The 19853-nt window shown below is 43.2% G+C and overlaps 1 protein-coding gene across 1 annotated transcript in view; it reads right to left on the bottom strand.

The window, feature by feature from the left end:
• The window catches only part of LOC106563380 (ephrin-B2), a 61434-nt gene that overhangs the window by 22180 nt on the left and 19401 nt on the right, over nucleotides 1-19853 (bottom strand). Inside the window, exon 2 of the mRNA XM_014128888.3 lies at nucleotides 3898-4193. Within this exon, the coding sequence (XP_013984363.1) occupies nucleotides 3898-4193 (296 nt within the window). The remainder of the gene's footprint in view (nucleotides 1-3897; nucleotides 4194-19853) is intronic.

The raw sequence follows: 19853 nt of genomic DNA, 5'->3' as shown, positions 1-19853 counted from the left end.
AGGCTAGCTGCCACCCCCTGCATCAACTGCCTCAACTGCATCAACATACCTGCATCAACTTGTCTGACTTTATCTAACCGGATGCCGGATGCAACATCACTACTGAGCACAATACGTGAAACCCAAAGCTAAAAAAGCTGACATACCCACACACCTAGACACACACACACACACACACACACACACACACACACACACACACACACACACACACACACACACACACACACCTAGACACACACACACCTAGACACACACACACACACACACACACACACACACACACACACACACACACACACCACACACACACACCTAGACACACACACCTAGACACACACACCTAGACACACACACACCTAGACACACACACACACACACACACACACACACACACACACACACACACACACACACACACACACACACACACACACACACACACACACACACACACACACACACACACCTGCAGCTTTGGCCCTGAGTGCCATGTTTGCTGGCTAGGCTGGTCTAGTGTGGCTGTGGTATGGCTAGCTGCCTGACTCTGAGCTGTGGGCTGGAGTCCCAGTCGACTGGGTCATTCCCCCACTGTGTCCTTGAGCTCTCCATGGTGCATTACGGTCAATTAAACACCAGTGCTCAAATGACCTCAACATGTTTATGCAAATATGTAAAACAGCAGGCCGGTGAGTGAATTCCCTCTCCTCGCCCAGCTTTCTGTCTCTCAGTGCTCCAACTCATTACTGCCATATTGGAAAAATTAACAAATGCCAAGATAGGTTAATTAAATGTGATTTCCCCATGGTTAGGTTCACACACGTACGCACGTACACACACACACACACACACACACACACACACACACACACACACACACACACACACACACACTAACACACACACACGCCACACGCGCCTGTCCATCTAGCATCTGTCATAAAGGTAGAAGACAAAACTATGCCAGAATGCCCACATCAGAATATACAACCATTTCATAACCTTTGTAAAGATTCAATTGAAGAAAAATATGCATCTGGTCTACATGCAGTGAGCATATTTTCCAAGCACTCTTGTTTGGATTTACAATACAAGAGTGTATCATCATTCCTTTCCTTATTTCCCCAGTGTGGGGAGTGGATCCGATGTGAGTGACACTGTGTCTCGTCGCTGTCTGTCATGGCTGGATCAGAGCAGGCCCATATAGAGATCTGCTGACATGCTCCTGTCATGCAGAGGAGTACACACACTCCTGAGCCCCAGACATCACACACACACACACACACACACAGACACACACACACACGTGCACAAGTACACGTGCACACACATACACACGCACACACATACACGTGCACACACACACACACGTGCACAAGTACACGTGCACACACATACACACACACACACGTATACACATACACATGCACGTGCACACACGCACACATTCTGCCACCCCGAGGGGCTGATCTGTTGTCATCCTTGTTGTGAGAGACATATGGAAATTCTTTCTCATAGAGACACAGAAATGCATGACAAACTGGAATGTTAAGGAGCACAAACATAAATGTACAGCATAACTTTTTCCTGAAATGTTCTGTAACGATAGTGTTTCCATGGTGTTCTGTAACGATAGTGTTTCCATGGTGTTCTATAACGATAGTGTTTCCATGGTGTTCTATAACCATAGTGTGTCCATGGTGTTCTGTAACGATAGCGTTTCCATGGTGTTCTGTAATGATAGTGTTTCCATGGTGTTCTGTAACAATAGTGTTTCCATGGTGTTCTGTAACGATAGTGTTTCCATTGTGTTCTGTAACGATAGCTCTTCCATGGTGTTCTGTAACGATAGTGTTTCCATGGTGTTCTGTAACGATAGTGTTTCCATGGTGTTCTATAACCATAGTGTCCATGGTGTTCTGTAACGATAGCGTTTCCATGGTGTTCTGTAACGATAGTGTTTCCATTGTGTTCTGTAACGATAGCTCTTCCATGGTGTTCTGTAACGATAGTGTTTCCATGGTTTTCTGTAATGATAGTGTTTCCATGGTGTTCTGTATTGATAGTTCTTCCATGATGTTCTGTAACGATAGCGATTCCATGGTGTTCTGTAACGATAGCGATTCCATGGTGTTCTGTAATGATAGTGTTTCCATTGTGTTCTGTGACGATAGTGTTTCCATTGTGTTCTGTGACGATAGTGTTTCCAATGTGTTCTGTAACGATAGTGTTTCCATGGTGTTCTGTAACGATAGTGTTTCCATGGTGTTCTGTAACAATAGTGTTTCCATGGTGTTCTGTAACAATAGTGTTTCCATTGTGTTCTGTAACGATAGTGTTTCCATTGTGTTCTGTAACGATAGTGTTTCCATGGTGTTCTGTAACGATAGCGTTTCCATGGTGTTCTGTAACGATAGCGTTTCCATGGTGTTCTGTAACAATAGTGTTTCCATTGTGTTCTGTAACGATAGTGTTTCCATTGTGTTCTGTAACGATAGTGTTTCCATGGTGTTCTGTAATAATAGCTCTTCACTGGTGTTCTGTAACGATAGTGCTTCCAATGTGTTCTGTAAAGATAGTGTTTCCATGGTGTTCTGTAACGATAGTGTTTCCATGGTGTTCTGTAAAGATAGTGTTTCCATGGTGTTCTGTAAAGATAGTGTTTCCATGGTGTTCTGTAATGATAGTGTTTCCATGGTGTTCTGTAATGATAGTGTTTCCATGGTGTTCTGTAATGATAGTGTTTCCGTGGTGTTCTGTTATGATAGCGTTTCTATGGTGTTCTGTAACGATAGCATTTCCATGGTGTTCTGTAATCATAGCGTTTCCATGGTGTTCTGTAACCATAGTGTTTCCATGGTGTTCTGTAACCATAGTGTTTCCATTGTGTTCTGTAATGATAGTGTCTTCATGGTGTTCTGTAACGATAGTGTTTCCATGGTGTTCTGTAACTGTCATAAGTGTCGATGAAAGGGGACCAAAGCGCAGAGGGTATAGTGCTCATCTTCTTTTATTATCGTAATAACGTGAACACTTAGACAAAAATAACAAACCGACAATCAACAGTTCCGTAAGGTTCTCAGACTGTACAGGAAACAACCACCCACAACCCACAGGAAACAAACAAGCTGCCTAAGTATGGCTTCCAATCAGAGACAACCAACGACACCTGCCTCTGATTGGAAACCATACTCGGCCACACAAAGAAAAACGAACATAGAAAATGAAAACTAGAACATATCCCCTGGAAACAAACAAACCCCAAAACACACAAAAACAACACCCCCTGCCACGCCCTGACCAACTACAATGATAAATGACCCTTTTTACTGGTCAGGACGTGACAGTAACAATAGTATGTCCATGGTGTTCTGTAACGATAGTGCTTCCATGGTGTTCTGTAATGATAGTGTTTCCATGGTGTTCTATAACGACAGTGTTTCCATGGTGTTCTGTAATTATAGTTTTTCCATGGTGTTCTGTAATGATAGTGTTTCCATGGTGTTCTGTAACAATAGAGCTTCCATGGTGTTCTGTAATTATAGTTTTTCCATGGTGTTCTGTAATGATAGTGTTTCCATGGTGTTCTGTAACAATAGAGCTTCCATGGTGTTCTGTAATGATAATGCTTCCATGGTGTTCTGTAATGATAGTGTTTCCATGGTGTTCTGTAATGATAGTGTTTCCATGGTGTTCTGTAATGATAGTGTTTCCATGGTGTTCTGTAACGATAGTTCTTCAATGGTGTTCTGTAACGATAGTGTTTCCAAGGTGTTCTGTAATGACAGTGCTTCCATTGTGCATACCAGACATTTCTAAAACGTGTGCCTTTTCACACACACACATCCGATCCTCTCTCTCACATGCAGACATACACATGCACACACATCCCCTCACCTATGATGTAGTAGTCCTGCAGGGTCTTGAACTCATGTCCCCACAGGTTGGGGGAGAACTCCTGGAACTTGATGGTGAAGCGCATGTCACTGTTGGGCTTGTCACAGGTGAGCAGCAGGTTTGGCGCGCCCATCACCTCACAGCGGTCAGCCTGCTCGCGCGTGGACACCAGGTACAGCTTGTAGTACTCATACTCACTGGGGGAGCGGGGGCCTTGGGGGTTGGAGGCTGGGCAGATCAGGTCTAGACGATCCCCTATCTGGGGGTACAACACATACCCCCTGTCATCCTGAAACCTGCAGAGAGAGAGAGAGGAAGAGAGACAGAGGTGAGAATGGTATCCATGGCAACCAGTGATTGGCAGTGTGATATTTACCCATCTTTGTGTCTGACAGCTTGTGTTTGGAGAGGAGGCCTCTCATTTATTCATGGCACATTTTTGAGGCACAGACAGGTGCCTGTGGGAGCACTGGGTGTGAGGGTACATGCATGCCTGTGAGAGTTGTACATGTATGTGTGTTTCTTTCTGTAGATGAATGTGTGTGTGTTGTGTTGCATGGCCAATCCCCAGGGACCACTTCAGTCGCAACACACATTACCCTGTCATTTAGAGGATGCCCTTATGGAAATAATTTCCCAGTGAATACAAATCAAATCACAGCCTCATATCAGCACCGCATCAACAACATTAACAAGACGTTTAACAAGACTGCAATTTGCAGCCGACCATTAGACAGGCAGAGTCAACTCTGCAATACAGAGCAGATTCAGGGAAGGAATGAAGACCACAAACTTGGATGTGTCCTTTGTCTGGGTAATTCTGCATTCTTTCACAATGTTTGCCAGCAAGCTGGAGTAAAATGTTTTTAAAAACAAATTCATGGACAACCAAACTCTCTAATTGTCTCCCTAATAATCCTAAAGTCAATTATGCTGCCATGGTTTCCTGTTCATGGTTGTTTTTAATACAACTTCTTAGACTTGTGGGACTTCGCGGTGGTCTTTGTAGTCTGTTGGGCATTCCACTGTAAATTCCCCATAATTCCTGCTAAATCCAACAACGCCAGCTGACAGTCTCTAGACTCTAGAGGACACATTTCATTCCCTGTGAATTCATGGTCATTTCAGGGTGAAACCATTCTAAACTCCCCACCTTGAGTCTAACATCAGAGTATATTTCACCACCTGATGACTAGAGCTCTGTGTAGAAGAACCCTTGAGTCTAACATCAGAGTATATTACACCACCTGATGAATAGAGCTCTGTGTAGAAGAACCCTTGAGTCTAACATCAGAGTATATTACACCACCTTATGACTAGAGCTCTGTGTAGAAGAACCCTTGAGTCTAACATCAGAGTATATTACACCACCTGATGAATAGAGCTCTGTGTAGAAGAACCCTTGAGTCTAACATCAGAGTATATTACACCACCTGATGACTAGAGCTCTGTGTAGAAGAACCCTTGAGTCTAACATCAGAGTATATTACACCACCTGATGACTAGAGCTCTGTGTAGAAGAACCCTTGAGTCTAACATCAGAGTATATTACACCACCTGATGACTAGAGCTCTGTGTAGAAGAACCCTTGAGCAGATGAAGGCGCAGAGAGCTCTCCATTAAGTGCTTAGTTCCCTGAGAGCCTGGTGACATTTCAGCACAGGGAGGGATAAGCAGACAAATAAAACATGGTCCTACAGGCTCCTTTTCTCTCTCCTTCTCTTCATCTCTCTTTCCTTCTCTCGGATCACGGTATTTTGGGAGAGAGGGAAACAAGGGTTTGGGGAGTTTGACAGAGCATGATAATAAATCATTGGCTGTTACGTTCACTTTGAGGTTTTCCTGTGACATAGGCTACAGTAGGAGACACTATGAAGGATACAGTATGTACCATGTAGTGGCTTTGACCTGGACCATAATGGACAACTAAAACTAGGTCCTGGTCCTGCATGATCACACTTACACGGGCCTGAGCTTCACAGTGAGCTGATCTGCACAGATAGAACAGATAATGAGAGAAACTGACCTTTTCATTTGTCAGGACACATCTCACAGAGACATCTTCCACTCAGCACACACATCACATCCATGCTATCACATGGGATCCTACACTAGTTATTCTACACACACATTTAGCAATGTAAGTAGATAATTATTGTGCAGGCCTTTGAGTTTTGAGCCAGCTCCTCCCTATGTTGAGTAATCAAATAATGTCTATCACTAGCTAGGTTTCCATCCAATTGGCGACAGATTTTCATGCAAATATTCTAAAATCTGCATAAAGACGATATGCGAATTTTCCCACCAGTGGCGTTTTCACCAAACTCACTTGTTGCAAATAAAAATTAGGGCGTGATGACATAGTGCACACAAAATGTATTTTTTTGCAAAAGTTTTCATATACCGAATAAAAATCAAAAGTTTCATGCGTTTGTAACAGTATAGCTTCCGTTCCTCTCCTCGCCCCAACCTGGGCTTGAACCAGGGACCCTCTGCACACATCAACAACTGACACCCACAAAGCATCATTACCCATAGCGCCACAAAAGCCACGGCCCTTGCAGAGCAAGGGGAACAACTACTTCAGGTCTCAGAGCGAGTTACGTCACCCGATTGAAATGCTATTAGCGCGCACCACCGCTAACTAACTAGCCATTTCACATCGGCTACACGTTTCCATTGCATTTTCAACTACCGATAGTTTTGTCACAAAATCTGTTAGATTAAATAACAAATGTTCCTACTCTGGTCTTGGCACGTGCGCTCTAGCCAACAGCTCGCAGATACAGTGCGGGTAGGCTGTGTGGATAGGCTAGCCAACATCAAATCAAATGTATTTATAAAGTTCTTATACAGAAACACAGCCTAAAACCCCAAACAGCAAACAACGCAGATGTAGAAGCACGGTGGCTAGGAAAACATACCTAGAAAGGCAGGAACATAAGAAGAAACCTAGAGAGGAACCAGGCTCTGAGGGGTGGCCAGTCCTCTTCTGGCTGTGCCGGGTGGCGATTATAAGAGTACACGGCCATTAAGGCCAGATCATTCTTCAAGATGTTGAAACGTTCATAGATGACCAGCAGGGTCAAATAATAATCACAGTGGTTGTAGAGGGTGCAACAGGTCAGCACCTCAGGAGTAAATGTCAGTTGGCTTTTCATAACCGAGCATTCAGAGGTCAAGACAGCAGATGCAGTAGAGAGGGAGAGATAGAGAGCGAGACTGAGAGAGAGAGAGACAGAGAGCGAGAGAAGGAGAGGGAGGGTCGCAGGCAGAACAGTTGAAACTGGATCAATAGCACAACCAGGTGGACTGGGGACAGGGAAAGCCAGGAGTAATCAGGCTAGGTAGTCCTGAGGCATGGTCCTAGGGCTCAGGTCCTCCGCGAGGGGGGAGAGAGAGAGCGAGAAAGAGAGATGGGAGAATTAGAGGGAGCATACTTAAGATCACACAGGACACCAGATAAGACAGAAGAATTTCACCAGATAGGACAGACTGACCCTAGGCCCACGGCACATAGACTATTGCAGCATAGGGCCAACCAGGCAGGATATAACCCCACCCACTTTGCCAAGGCACAGCCTCCACACTACTAGGCGGATATCAACAGACCACCAACTTACTACACTGAGGTAAGGCTGAGTACAGCCCACGAAAATCTCCTCCACCGCACAAGCCCGAGGGAGCGCAAAACCGGACAGGTTGATCACGTCAGTGACTCAACCCACTCAAGTCAAGTATAGCGAAAAAAGCCTAGCACGACGTGACGCACCCCTCCCAGGAACGGCACGGAAGAGCACTAGTAAGCCAGTGACTGAGCTCCCGTAATAGGTTCAGAGGCAGAGAATCCCAGTGGAGAGAGGGGAGCCAGGCAGAGACAGCAAGGGTGGTTCGTCACTCCACTGCACCCCTGGGACACACTACACTCAATCATAGGACCTACTGAAGAGATGAGTCTTCTGTAAAGACTTAAAGGCCGAGACTGAGTCTGTGTCTCTCACATGGATCGGCAGACCATTCCATAAAAATGGAGCTCTATAGGAGAAAGCCGTGCCTCCAGCTGTTTTCTTATAAATTCTAGGGACAATAAAGAGGCCTGCGTCTTGTGACCATAGCGTACATGTAGGTATGTACGGCAGGACCAAATCGGAAAGATGGTAGGAGCAAGTCCATGTAATGCTTTGTAGATTAAGAGTAAAACCTTGAAATCAGTCCTAGCCTTAACAGGAAGCCAGAAAGGCTAGCACTGGAGTAATATTCAACATTTTGGGGGTTTTAGTCAAGATTCTAGCAGCCGTATTTAGCACTAACTGAAGTTTATTTAGTGCTTTATCCGGATAGCCGGAGAGTATCGCATTGCACTAGTCTAATCAATAAGTGACAAAAGCATGGATTAGCTTTTCTGCATAATTTTTTGACAAAATGTTTCAGATTTTTATGAAGACGGACAAAAGCTGCCCATGAAACATTCTTGATACAGTGCCTTCAGAAAGTATTCAGACCCCTTGACATTTTCCAAATTGTGTTATGTTGCAGCCTTACTCTAAAATGGGTTGAATAAAAATAATCCTCAGCAATCTACACACAGGTTTTTAGAAATATTTGCTGATTTATCAACAGAAATACCTTGTTTACATAAGTATTCAGCTCCTATGCTATGAGACTCGAAAGTGAGCTCAGGTGCATCCTGTTTCCATTGATCATCCTTGAGATGTTTCTACAACTTGATTGGAGTCCACCTGTGGTAAATTCAATTGATTGGACATTATTTGGAAAGGCACACACCTGTCTATATAAGGTCCCAGTTGACAGTGCATGCCAGAGCAAAAACCAAGCCATGAGGTCGAAGTAAATATCCGTAGAACTCCGAAACAGGATTGTGTCGAGGCACAAATCTGGGGAAGCGTAGTCAATTCTGCAGCATTGAAGGTCCCCAAGAATACAGCGTCCTCCATCATTCTTAAATGTAAGATGTTTGGAACCGCCAATACTCTTCCTAGAGCTAGCCGTCCCGACCAAACTGAGCAATCTGTGGAGATGGGAGAACCTTCCAGAAGGACAACCATCTCTGCATCACTCCACCAATCAGGCCTTTATGGTAGAGTGGCCAAACGGAAGCCACTCCTCAGTAAAAGGCACATGACAGCCCACTTGGAGTTTGCCAAAAGGCACCTAAAGACTCTAAAGATGTTTTTCATCTGCAGGGACTGGGAGACTAGTCAGGATCGAGGGAAAGATGAACGTAGCAAAGTACAGAGAGATCCTTGATGAAAACCTGCTCATGAGCGCTCAGGACCTCAGACTGGGGCAAAGGTTCACCTTCCAACAGGACAACAACCCTAAGCACACAGCCAAGACAATACAGAAGTGGCTTCGGGACAAGTCTCTGAATGTCCTTGAGTGGCCCAGCCAGAGCCCGGACTTGAACCCGATCGAACATCTCTGGAGAGACCTGAAAATAGCTGTGCAGCAACGCTCCCCATCCAACGTGACAGAGCTTGAGAGGATCTGCAGAGAAGAATGGGAGAAACTCCCCAAATACAGGTGTGCCAAGCTTGTAGCGTCATACCCAAGAAGGCTCAAGGCTGTAATTGCTGCCAAAGGTGCTTCAACAAAGTTCTGAGTAAAGGGTCTGAATACTTATGTAAATGTTATATTTCAGTGTTTTATTTTTAATACATCAGCAAAAATTTCTCAACCTGATTTTGCTTTGCCATTATGGGTTATTGTGTGTAGATTGATTAGGATATGTTTTATTTTTATTTATACGTTTTAGAATGAGGCTGTACCGTAACAAAATGTGAAAAAAGTTGAGTCAAGTCAATACTTTCCGAAGGCACTGTATCTTTTGTCAAAAGAGAGATCAGGGTCGAGAGTAATGCAGAGGTCCTTCACTGTTTTACTTGAGACGACTGTACAACCATCAAGGCTAATTAATTGTCAGATCAAACAGCAGATCTCTTTGCTTCTTGAGACCTAGAACTAGCATCTCTGTTTTGTCCGAGTTAAAAGTAAAACATTTGTCACCATCCACTTCCTTATGTGTGAAACACAGGCTTCCAGGGTAAGCAATTTTGGGGCTTCACCATGTTTCATCGAAATGTACAGCTGTGTGTCGTCCGCATAGCAGTGAAATTAACATTGTGTTTCCGAATGACATCACCAAGAGGTAGAATATATAGTGAAAACAACATAGTGAAAACAATAGTGGTCCTAAAATGGAACCTTGAGAAACACCAAAATGTACCATTGATGTGTCATAGGATGAGATTATGATGAGATTATGGATAACAGTGAAAATATTTGTATTTGTCAAACGGCAGTCAAGCAGCAATCATCATGTCACCAAAATAAGACCATCAATATTTATTGGAAAGGTGCATCAAGATCATAGAGCAATTAAACTGCATGGTTTCCAGAGTCCTAGTGGGAGGACCACACACCACATCATCGCGTGACTCCATGTTTACTTCGATATGATGGTTATTATATCAATATTTGTGCATAATGACATTTCCACTGCTATTTGTCACATAATACATTTTACAGACACTATAAGATGTACAACGATCAAATTATCTGTCAACATTCATAAAATTGTACCGAAACTTCCTGTTTCCATCACAGCTGTTGTGATTTTGTTTATACAGTATGTCTTTACTCACATAAAACTGTGGACAGAGACGTGGTTACTGGCTAGCTTTCCATCCAATTGCCGACAGATTTTTATGCAAATATTCAAAAAATGTCCCACCAGATGTATTTACATCAAATTGACTAGTTGCAGATAAAAGTGATGACGTAGTGCACATAAAAATTACTTTTGCGGTTAAATTCCCAATAAACTAATAAAAAATACAAGTTAAATGGGTTTCCATCGCATACGTTCCCGAGTCGTAGAGGGAGGACCACATAACATGTCATCGCGTGACTCAAAGTTTACTTCGCTATGATGGTTATTATATCAATATTTGCGCCATTTGTTGCATAATTAATTATATAGACACGTAAAGATCCCACCTTGTCTAGCGTATTTTGTTTTGTTGACAATTGGAACATTTACTGGCAAATTTGCTGTTTCCATCAGGCCTGTAGTGAAAATGTTTTTCCGACATGTACTTTACTCGCATAAAAAGGTTGGATGAAAACCTGGTTACTGTTTATCTTTTCACTTCTGCACTTTACGTGCATTATATTGTGGCATACAGTATTGGTTTGCTACAGAGCTATTTAAGTCTCCTTACTGAGACAATCCAAAAAGTATTTATATCTGTCCTCCTAATTTCAACATTCCCATGACTCAACATCCCCATCATACACTGCTGTGTTCAAGTAGCCAATCAAGAGTGTCTGTGACATTTCTACACGTGACATCAGTGATTACAACAGGTCCAACACTGTCAACCTCCTGTCATAACTTTAGCCTGAGGTCACATCCTGGCACTAGAAGCCTGATGCCATTCACATCTACACACCATTGACCTTGTTAAGTCAATTCAAAGTTACAGCACACTGTTGAAGGCTAGGATTGGAGTCTGCAAATGGACCTCGGAGACTGCTGAAGGTCCTCCAAGTATTAGTGGGATTAGATGGAAAGCATGGTTGAACATAGCTACGGAGCATGGACCGTGGCCATATTCAACATAGTTGTGGGCCTTATAAAGAACAGTGGGCTCCTTTAAACTTCTGCTTGATGCTCATCTGGGGGAACTTCCATTCATCTGATCTTACATTGACGCTGAAGCGAACTACATGAATATTGAATTTTCTCTTTCAACTTCTCTTTATAAAACAACAGAGCTGATGATGAAACACATTCTGATGCCACATTCATGGTAGAGTTTTAAAATCGTGCCATAAATGATGCATCAGGATTGCATGCATAATCTGAACTATTAATATCAAATGAAAACTGGTCAGTATGAATCAGTCAGTCGTTGTTTGACAACACACAGGTCAAAGGAAGGGCAACCATAGCTTACTTGACTTTTTAATCTATGCGTGTGAGTGCATATCTGCTAGATTGTGTTTACCATTGTGTTTACATTACAGTCTCTACTTGTGGTGTATGTGATGCTACAGAGGATTCAGTGTGTTGCTCCCACGGCCTTATTACCCCTGTGGGCAGATTGTAATGGCCTCTGGCCGCCTTCATGGCCCAGTGTTTATGGGAATGAGGGTGTTTGCTTAATTGCCTGCCTGTACCCTTCTCCTCTTATTTCACACCCACTGCACTCAACTAGCTGTAGTTCTAGCTGTAACCCCACCTCATGTGAATACACTTCAAGCTCCATGTTTGCCCACACCATTCTGCCTCAATGCTCTGTTGAAGATGTTTTCAGGCAAACTTCCCCTGTAATCTCCCTTGCAGCTCCATGCTACTGCCCCTGTCCCGGTCTGGAGGTCCTGTATAGAGAAGGACCGTACCAGGAGGCACCAGGGCCTGCAGCCCACTCAGCCAGCCTCAGCCTATCTGCCCACCCAGTGTGAACACGTTGGTAGGTGGCCTGGTTCATTAGACCACGGTTTTCACTGGCATGAGGTGGAACATGGTTTAGCATTTGAATGGTGTACAGGCCAGCCAGTAACAAGGCCAGCCATTAAACCAAACAAGCTAGAATAGTGAAAGTGGGCAGTCAGATCACAGAAGTCCAGCAGAGTAGTCTGTCTGATCTGTACAGCAGACAAGTGGTGAGTTCCAGGTCACTATTAGTTTCAGGTCCTACCCTCTGGCTCCTGGTTTAGATTCCCCACTGTTAAGACAAACAGGAACAACAGTGGAGGCTCCTCCTCAGAGGAAGGGGAGGAACATCCTCCTAAGTGAATTTCATAATAATAGTGCAACATTTTTAAAAAGTTGTCATTTTTAGATAAAACTATACTAAATATATTCACGTCACCAAATCATCTATTAAAACACACTGTTTTGTAATGAAGGTCTACAGTAGTCTCAACAGCACTCTGTAGGTTAGCGCCATGGTGTAGCCAGAGGACAGCTACTTTCCCTTCTTCAATACAAAACCTAGGAGGCTCGTGGTTCTCACCCCTTTCCATAGATGTACACAGAAATGATGACAACCTCCGGAGGACATCCTCCAAACTATCAGAGCTCTTGCAGCATGAACTGAAATGTTGTCCACCCAATCAAAGGATCAGAGAATTAATCTAGTACTGAAAGCATAAGCTACAGCTAGCTGGCACTGCAGCGCATAACATGTGGTGAGTAGCTGAGTCAAAGAGAAGACAATAGTTGAACAGTTTTGAACAAAATAATTTATTAAAAATGAAGGATAAGCAAGAGAGAGACAGAGAGTGAGCTACCTATATTTCATATTTTTTTCACTTTCAGTTTCTTACCAAGCGAATGCAGCTAGCTAGTTTAGCCTACTCAAACACCTGGCTCAAACAGAGATGGATGCTATGTTAGCTAGCTAGCTATGGTTATCCAACACCAGAACTCTTCCAAGTCAAGGTAAGCTTTTAGTTTTATACATTTATTGCCACTGGGGTCCGCCGGTGTAAATGCTAAACTGTTTGCTAACTGTACATTGTACTGCATGATTGTAGTCGGTTTACTAATGCGTTAGCTACTAGAACTATGTTGACTTGACGTTAGCTAATATGGTGACAACGATTTAGGCTGTGTGTAGCAGTTAGTGGTTATGATATGAAGCTTTTGCTTGGAAAGGTTTTTTGGCAAAGGGAAAAGGTGAGAGGAGGAGAGTACATAGACGCAAGAAGGAATTATCCAACAATAAAAGGGATCGTGCTGTTTATATGTGGCTGCTATGAAAGTGAACTGTGTTTGCATGTGATCAGGGGTGTATTCATTCTGCCGATTCTGTTGAAAAACGTTTCTTAAATGGAAGAAAATGGAACGAAACGAGGATAAACATACCTGAATGTGTCCAATATAAACTCTAATTTGCAACTAATAATTACACCCTAGATCAACTAGATGCAGGCAAGATTGTGCAAGGCGGGATTGAATGTGTCAATGTCTGTCACCTTAATTACTCAAATTTCTCTCGACCTGTACACGTAAAATTGTCACGCCCTGATCTGTTTCACCTATCCTTGTGCTTGTCTCCACCCCCTCCAGGTGTTGCCTATATTATTCCCCTGGGTATTTATACCTGTGTTTTTTATACCTGTGTTTTCTGTTTGTCTGTGCCAGTTTGTCTTGTTTGTTCAAGTCAACCAGTGTTTTGTCTCAGCTCCTATTTTTCCCCACTCATCCTCCTGGTTTTGACCCCTGCCTGTCCTGACCCCATACCCGCCTGCCTGACCACTCTGCCTGTCCCTGAGCCTGCCTGCCGTCCTGTACCTTTGCTCCACCTCTGGATTACCGACCTCTGCCTGACCTGAGCCTGCCTGCCGTCCTGTACCTTGGCCCCACTACTCTGGATATTTGACCCCTGCCTGCCTTGACCTGTCATTTGCCTGCCCCTGTTGGTTAAATAAACATTGTTACTTCAACACAGTCTGCACTTGGGTCTTACCTTGATTCCTGATAACACTACCGTTCAAAGGTTTGGACTCCGGGATGCTGGCCTTCTAGGCAGATTTCCTCTGTCCAGTGTCTGTGTTCTTTTGCCCATCTTAATATTTAATTTTTATTGACCAGTCTGAGATATGGCTTTTTCTTTGCAACTCTGCCTAGAAGACCAGCATCCCGGAGTCGCCTCTTCACTGTTGACGTTGAGACTGGTGTTTTGCGGGTACTATTTAATTAAGCTGTCAGTTGAGGACTTGTGAGGCACCTGTTTCTCAAACTAGACACTCTAATGTACTTGTCCTCTTGCTCAGTTGTGCTCCGGGGACTCCCACTTCTCTTTCTATTCTGGTTAGAGACAGTTTGCACTGTTCTGTGAAGGGAGTAGTACACAGCGTTGTACGAGATCTTTAGTTTTTTGGCAATTTCTCGCATGGAATAGCCGTTTCTCAGAACAAGAATAGACTGACGAGTTTCAGAAGAAAGGTCTTTGTTTCTGGCCATTTTGAGCCTGTAATCGAACCCACAAATGCTGATGCTCCAGATACTCAACTAGTCTAAAGAAGGACAGTTTTATTGCTTCTTTAATCAGGACAACAGTTTTCAGCTGAACTAACATAATTGCAAAGGGGTTTTCTAATGATCAATTAGCCTTTTAAAATGATAAACTTGGATTAGCTAACACAACATGCCATTGGAACACAGGAGTTATGGTTGCTGATAATGGGCCTCTGTACGTCTATGTAGATATTCCATAAAAAATCTGCCGTTTCCAGCTACAATAGTCATTTACAACATTAACAATGTCTACACTGTATTTCTTACCAATTTGATGTTATTTTAATGGACAAAAAATGTACTTTTATTTCAAAAACATAAGTTACCCCAAACTTTTGAACAGTAGTGTACGTTGTACACTTTCATTCATAGGCTAGGTTGTAGCAACCTCATGATGGGTATAGGGAGCGTTTGAATATCATGTAGTAGCCTAAACCTATCGATGTTACATTGAGCTGAGTGAATGGAATATGAATGACAGTCATCCAATATGCTGTAATAGAAATAAGGCCATGCTCATAAAAAAAATTGCGTCCTCCCTCATCTTACTGACCGCCACTGAGGTACAAGCACTCCTTCACCCCTATAGCCATTTCCCTTTTCAATACAGGGAAGGCTAGGGATGATGATGTTGAGGAAGACGATGATAATATGTTGTTGATGAGGATGATGAAGGTGATGTTGACAATGTTTTTTTGTTTTTGTCAGCACATTGTTGATATGTTGTTGACGAGATGATCTAAGAATGCACAGAGCATTTACTTATGGGCTCCTGAGTAGCGCAGCGGTCTAAGGCACTGCATCTCAGTGAAAGAGGTGTCACTACTGTCCCTGGTTCAAATCCAGGCTGTATCCCATCCGGCAGTGATTGGGAGGCCCATAGGGTGGCGCACAATTGGCCCAGCGTCGTCCGAGTTTGGCTGGGGTAGGCTGTCATTGTAAATAAGAATTAGTTCTTAACTGACTTGCCTAGTAAAATAAAAAAGAAGAATAATTAGGCAGCTTTGGCTTGCTATACAGTTGTATGTTGATCACTAGTGTGCCTACTGTATAAATGTGTATTGATGGCTGTCAGACCTATGACTTGATGGACCAGCTCATTGTAGTCACTGTGATCCATTTGATATGATCACTGTTTTTTATGCTCCTTTGCTGCAAAACCAATTGCTCTCTGGGACAAATAAAGTTGAAACTTGAAAAGTATTTTATACACAGCTCTTAGGGTTTCACACCATAGTTAATTACATGCCAATAAATCAAATCAAATCAAATAGTATTTGTCACATGCGCCGAATACAACAGTGAAATGCTTACTTACAAGCCCTTAATAACCAAGAACGCGGTTTTAAGAAAATATAGTTCAGAAAATATTTACTAAATAGACTAAAGTAAAATAAATACAAATTAACACAAAATAACAATAACGAGGCTATATACAGGGGGTACCGATACCTAGTCAATGTGCGGGGAACAGGTTAGTCGAGGTAATTTGTACATGTAGGTAGGGGTAAAGTGACTATGCATAGATAATAAACAGCGAGTAGCAGCAGTGTAAAAACTACTGTACAAACACCATAATTGAGTGCAATCGGAGCTGGGAAGGCTCTGCTGGTTAACACATCATTTTCAGGTCTAGGAAGGTGTATAAATGTGAACTTTGTGGCGTCAGTCCCCTAAAACAGCCATTTGGTGAAATGCTACTAGCGTGCCCTTCCAGGAGCCTTCCCCCAGACCTACTAAGTGAGTGCTGCTTTATCTGAAGTGTTTTGTGAGTGTTGTTTTGAACCTTTATCGGTGTTATTTAATGAGTTAAGGACTGAGATATAGCACCCGCAATCCTACCTCATGACTCAGTCCCCATCAGACGATGCCCTTAACATAGACCAGCCATGACACACCCAGAGCTCAGACGCAACAACGGCATTCCACTCTAAGGTTGGTTCCTTACAAGTTGCCGTTTTCTAAACGTTGTGGAGTGGAGCTGCGTTTGTCTGACTCTCAGTTGTATCAGGCTGTGAAAGGTAGACATGCACCCTGAGGCCCCGGACTCTAACCACACATGAAAAGGCTCATCAAACCCAAATCACATGGTTGATTAGAGATGAGCAGACTACAAATACCCCTTCTCTTTGTTTGGAGGATGAGTGCAGAAGAAAGTCGGAGAGTGCCGAGGAGAGAGAGAACTCCCTAGACCCTTCTCGCCATCCTCAACTCCCTTCTCTCCCTCCTGCTTTTCACTTTGCCTTCTTCATTCCTGTCTCCCTCACACATACAAGCAAGCCAGGGAACATCTAGGTTTTCATTCTTTGTAAAAAAAAAAATTGAAAAAAGTTTCATAAGAGAGAAGTGTGTGTATTTGAAGCAGAAAGATGGAGATATTGAATATCCAACGTCAGAGACAAAGAAAGAGACAGAGCTAGAGAGCGAGTTGGTTTCAATTAGGTGGATGTTGAAAGGAAAATCTGTCTCTGGTTTGTTAAAACAACTACATGTCCTTTGCCAGATTAGTTTGTTTAGGTTTTTTCTTATTGCTGACATGGCTCTTGGACCTTGTTCTCCATTCAATGGTTCCCCAATTACCCATAATGCTCTGCGAGGCATACAGAAAATATTATTTATGCCACTTAACCTTTATGAAAGAGAGGGAGGAGCAGGCAGAGACGGAGAGAGAAGGCAGGGATAGAGAAAAACATGAGGGAGAGAGGCACATGGAAAGATGGGAGGGAAAATGAGCAAAAAGGGTTGAAAGAGAATTCAGATCAAACAAGCACAAAAAAACACGGTAAAAGCCAAGCATGTGTTTTTACTATAGTGATGCACTGTTTTGAGAATTCATTTCATATTGGAGGGAACGTCATCAGACACCCCCCACCACCTCACAGTGAAACCATCATCAGTGCAATCTTAAGACTGCAATTACTCCATTCTCCACAGCACGCTCTCATGCTCTGCCAAGGCTTTGAAGGCCTGCCAGAGAAGCACCTTTGAAACAGAAAATTAAAAATGAGAAGGACGGTGAAAGGGGATTTGAAAATAATACTGGCAGGTAGCTACGAGGGTGTGTAAAATGAAAAAAGCAAATGTTAGTGTGTGGAGGTAAGCCATACATGTACAAAACATGTGAAAGGGAGAAAAGTCCTTTATGTCATGCACCCTTTAACTGATTCCTGTCCATATCCTTAGGCAAGATTTAATGAAACCATTGGATTACTGAAGAGATTTCAACAGATTAGTCTTCTGCCAAGAATCCCAAACAACACTCCAAATGCAGCTTCCACCACTAGTCCCTTTTCTGACTGGTAACATTCTCACTGGTCATGTGTTAATAATAAATCAGTTCCAGATAGATCTGTCACTGTCCCTGATCTCAGGTAACAACAGTGGTAACATTCCCCACAAATTTGCTCACATTTCAACGGAACGTGATGAAGGACGAGAAAGTGGTTGATAGGGAAAAAAGAGGATACATGGAGAGATCGAGCTACTGAGTAAGTGATGAAAGGGTGAATCCACTAATGAAGAGTTGACAGAGGGAAGGAGAGAGAGAGAGGAGAGAGAAAGAGAGAGTAATCCCCTCACAGACTGCTTTGTTGTCTGACTGACAGTGGAGCACTCCACAAGAGGGCTGGGTGTGTGTTGTGTTGTGTAGGATTATCCTCCCTTACTTGCACACCCCTAATCCGAGGTCAAGTGGTACAGCCCATTTGGTGCTTTTTCCAAAGTCACTTTCACAAGACTATGGAAAACTTTTGTTTTGTCTCACAAGCAGCATTTCACTGCAAGTTTGCCCATATACAGACAGCTCGCCCATTCACACACATACACAACATACCCACTGCACTTTCCATTGCCCCTCTTCATTTGACACTGTTTAATCTCCCCAATCTAAACTATTTATCTGTTAAATATTTAGATTGGAAAACACACACAGACACACACACACACACACACACACACACACACACACACACACACACACACACACACACACACACACACACACACACACACACACACACACACACACACACACACACACACACACTTCTGTCAGAGAGGGAGGTGTCACCAAACCCAGCGCCAGGATAAAGTGACTAAGGGGACAGTTGAAATCGGTGAGGGGGCACAATTTTGGGTTGTTCTTGCACTGGAATTATATACCACAATAAACATAAAGTTCAAATGCTGAGACTCTGAGATCATTGAGTGCTTTGGAAGTGACAGGTTGGCGCGAAATCTGCAACCCATCTGCGCTATGTCAGCTCAATGGACAGCGCCCTACACACTAAAGCAAGGCCATTTTGGTAATGAATATAGGCTACAAGATAGATAGGGTAATTCACCTATTACAAACTGCCTATGTGAATGCAGCCGAATACAACTTATTTTTCTTTCCACAGTGCAGTGCATTTCAAAAGCTCCTTGCTTCATGCGTGCCTAGCGAATCCTTTGGTTGTATCAATAGCATGCTTCCAGTTAGAATACCCAGCTTGGGTGAAGGACTTGTCTGTGTTAGCACTGGACCCAACACAGAACTTTCGACATGGGAACTAAAATGCAGCATCTGCAGTAACTGAGTATTCCAGCCACTCTCTTCCTATAAACCAGTTGCTATTAAATTAACTTTTTAGACAGAAAACCTGTGACTAGGGTACAAACCTGGGCTGGCTCCTCTGTTCCAAGATTGTCAGGGATAGTCAGGGGTGGATTGGGCTGTTGAGCCATTATCCTGGCGGCGCATCGTGGCAGTGGCATATTAGCTGGTTAGAGCTAATAACACTAACGCCTTTTACAGCTAGCTAAACTTTGTAGTGGTGGGGCGTGAGTGAAGCAGCTTTAACTGCAGGCTAAACTTGACTTGACCCCATCCTTATAAATCCAAATCCAATATTACAGGTGGAGG

Source organism: Salmo salar, chromosome 11 (assembly GCF_965601325.2).
Source record: "Salmo salar chromosome 11, fSalSal1, whole genome shotgun sequence".
NCBI lineage: Eukaryota > Metazoa > Chordata > Actinopteri > Salmoniformes > Salmonidae > Salmo > Salmo salar.
Note: the sequence above shows the minus strand (reverse complement) of the source record. Positions and strands in the feature narration are given on the sequence as shown.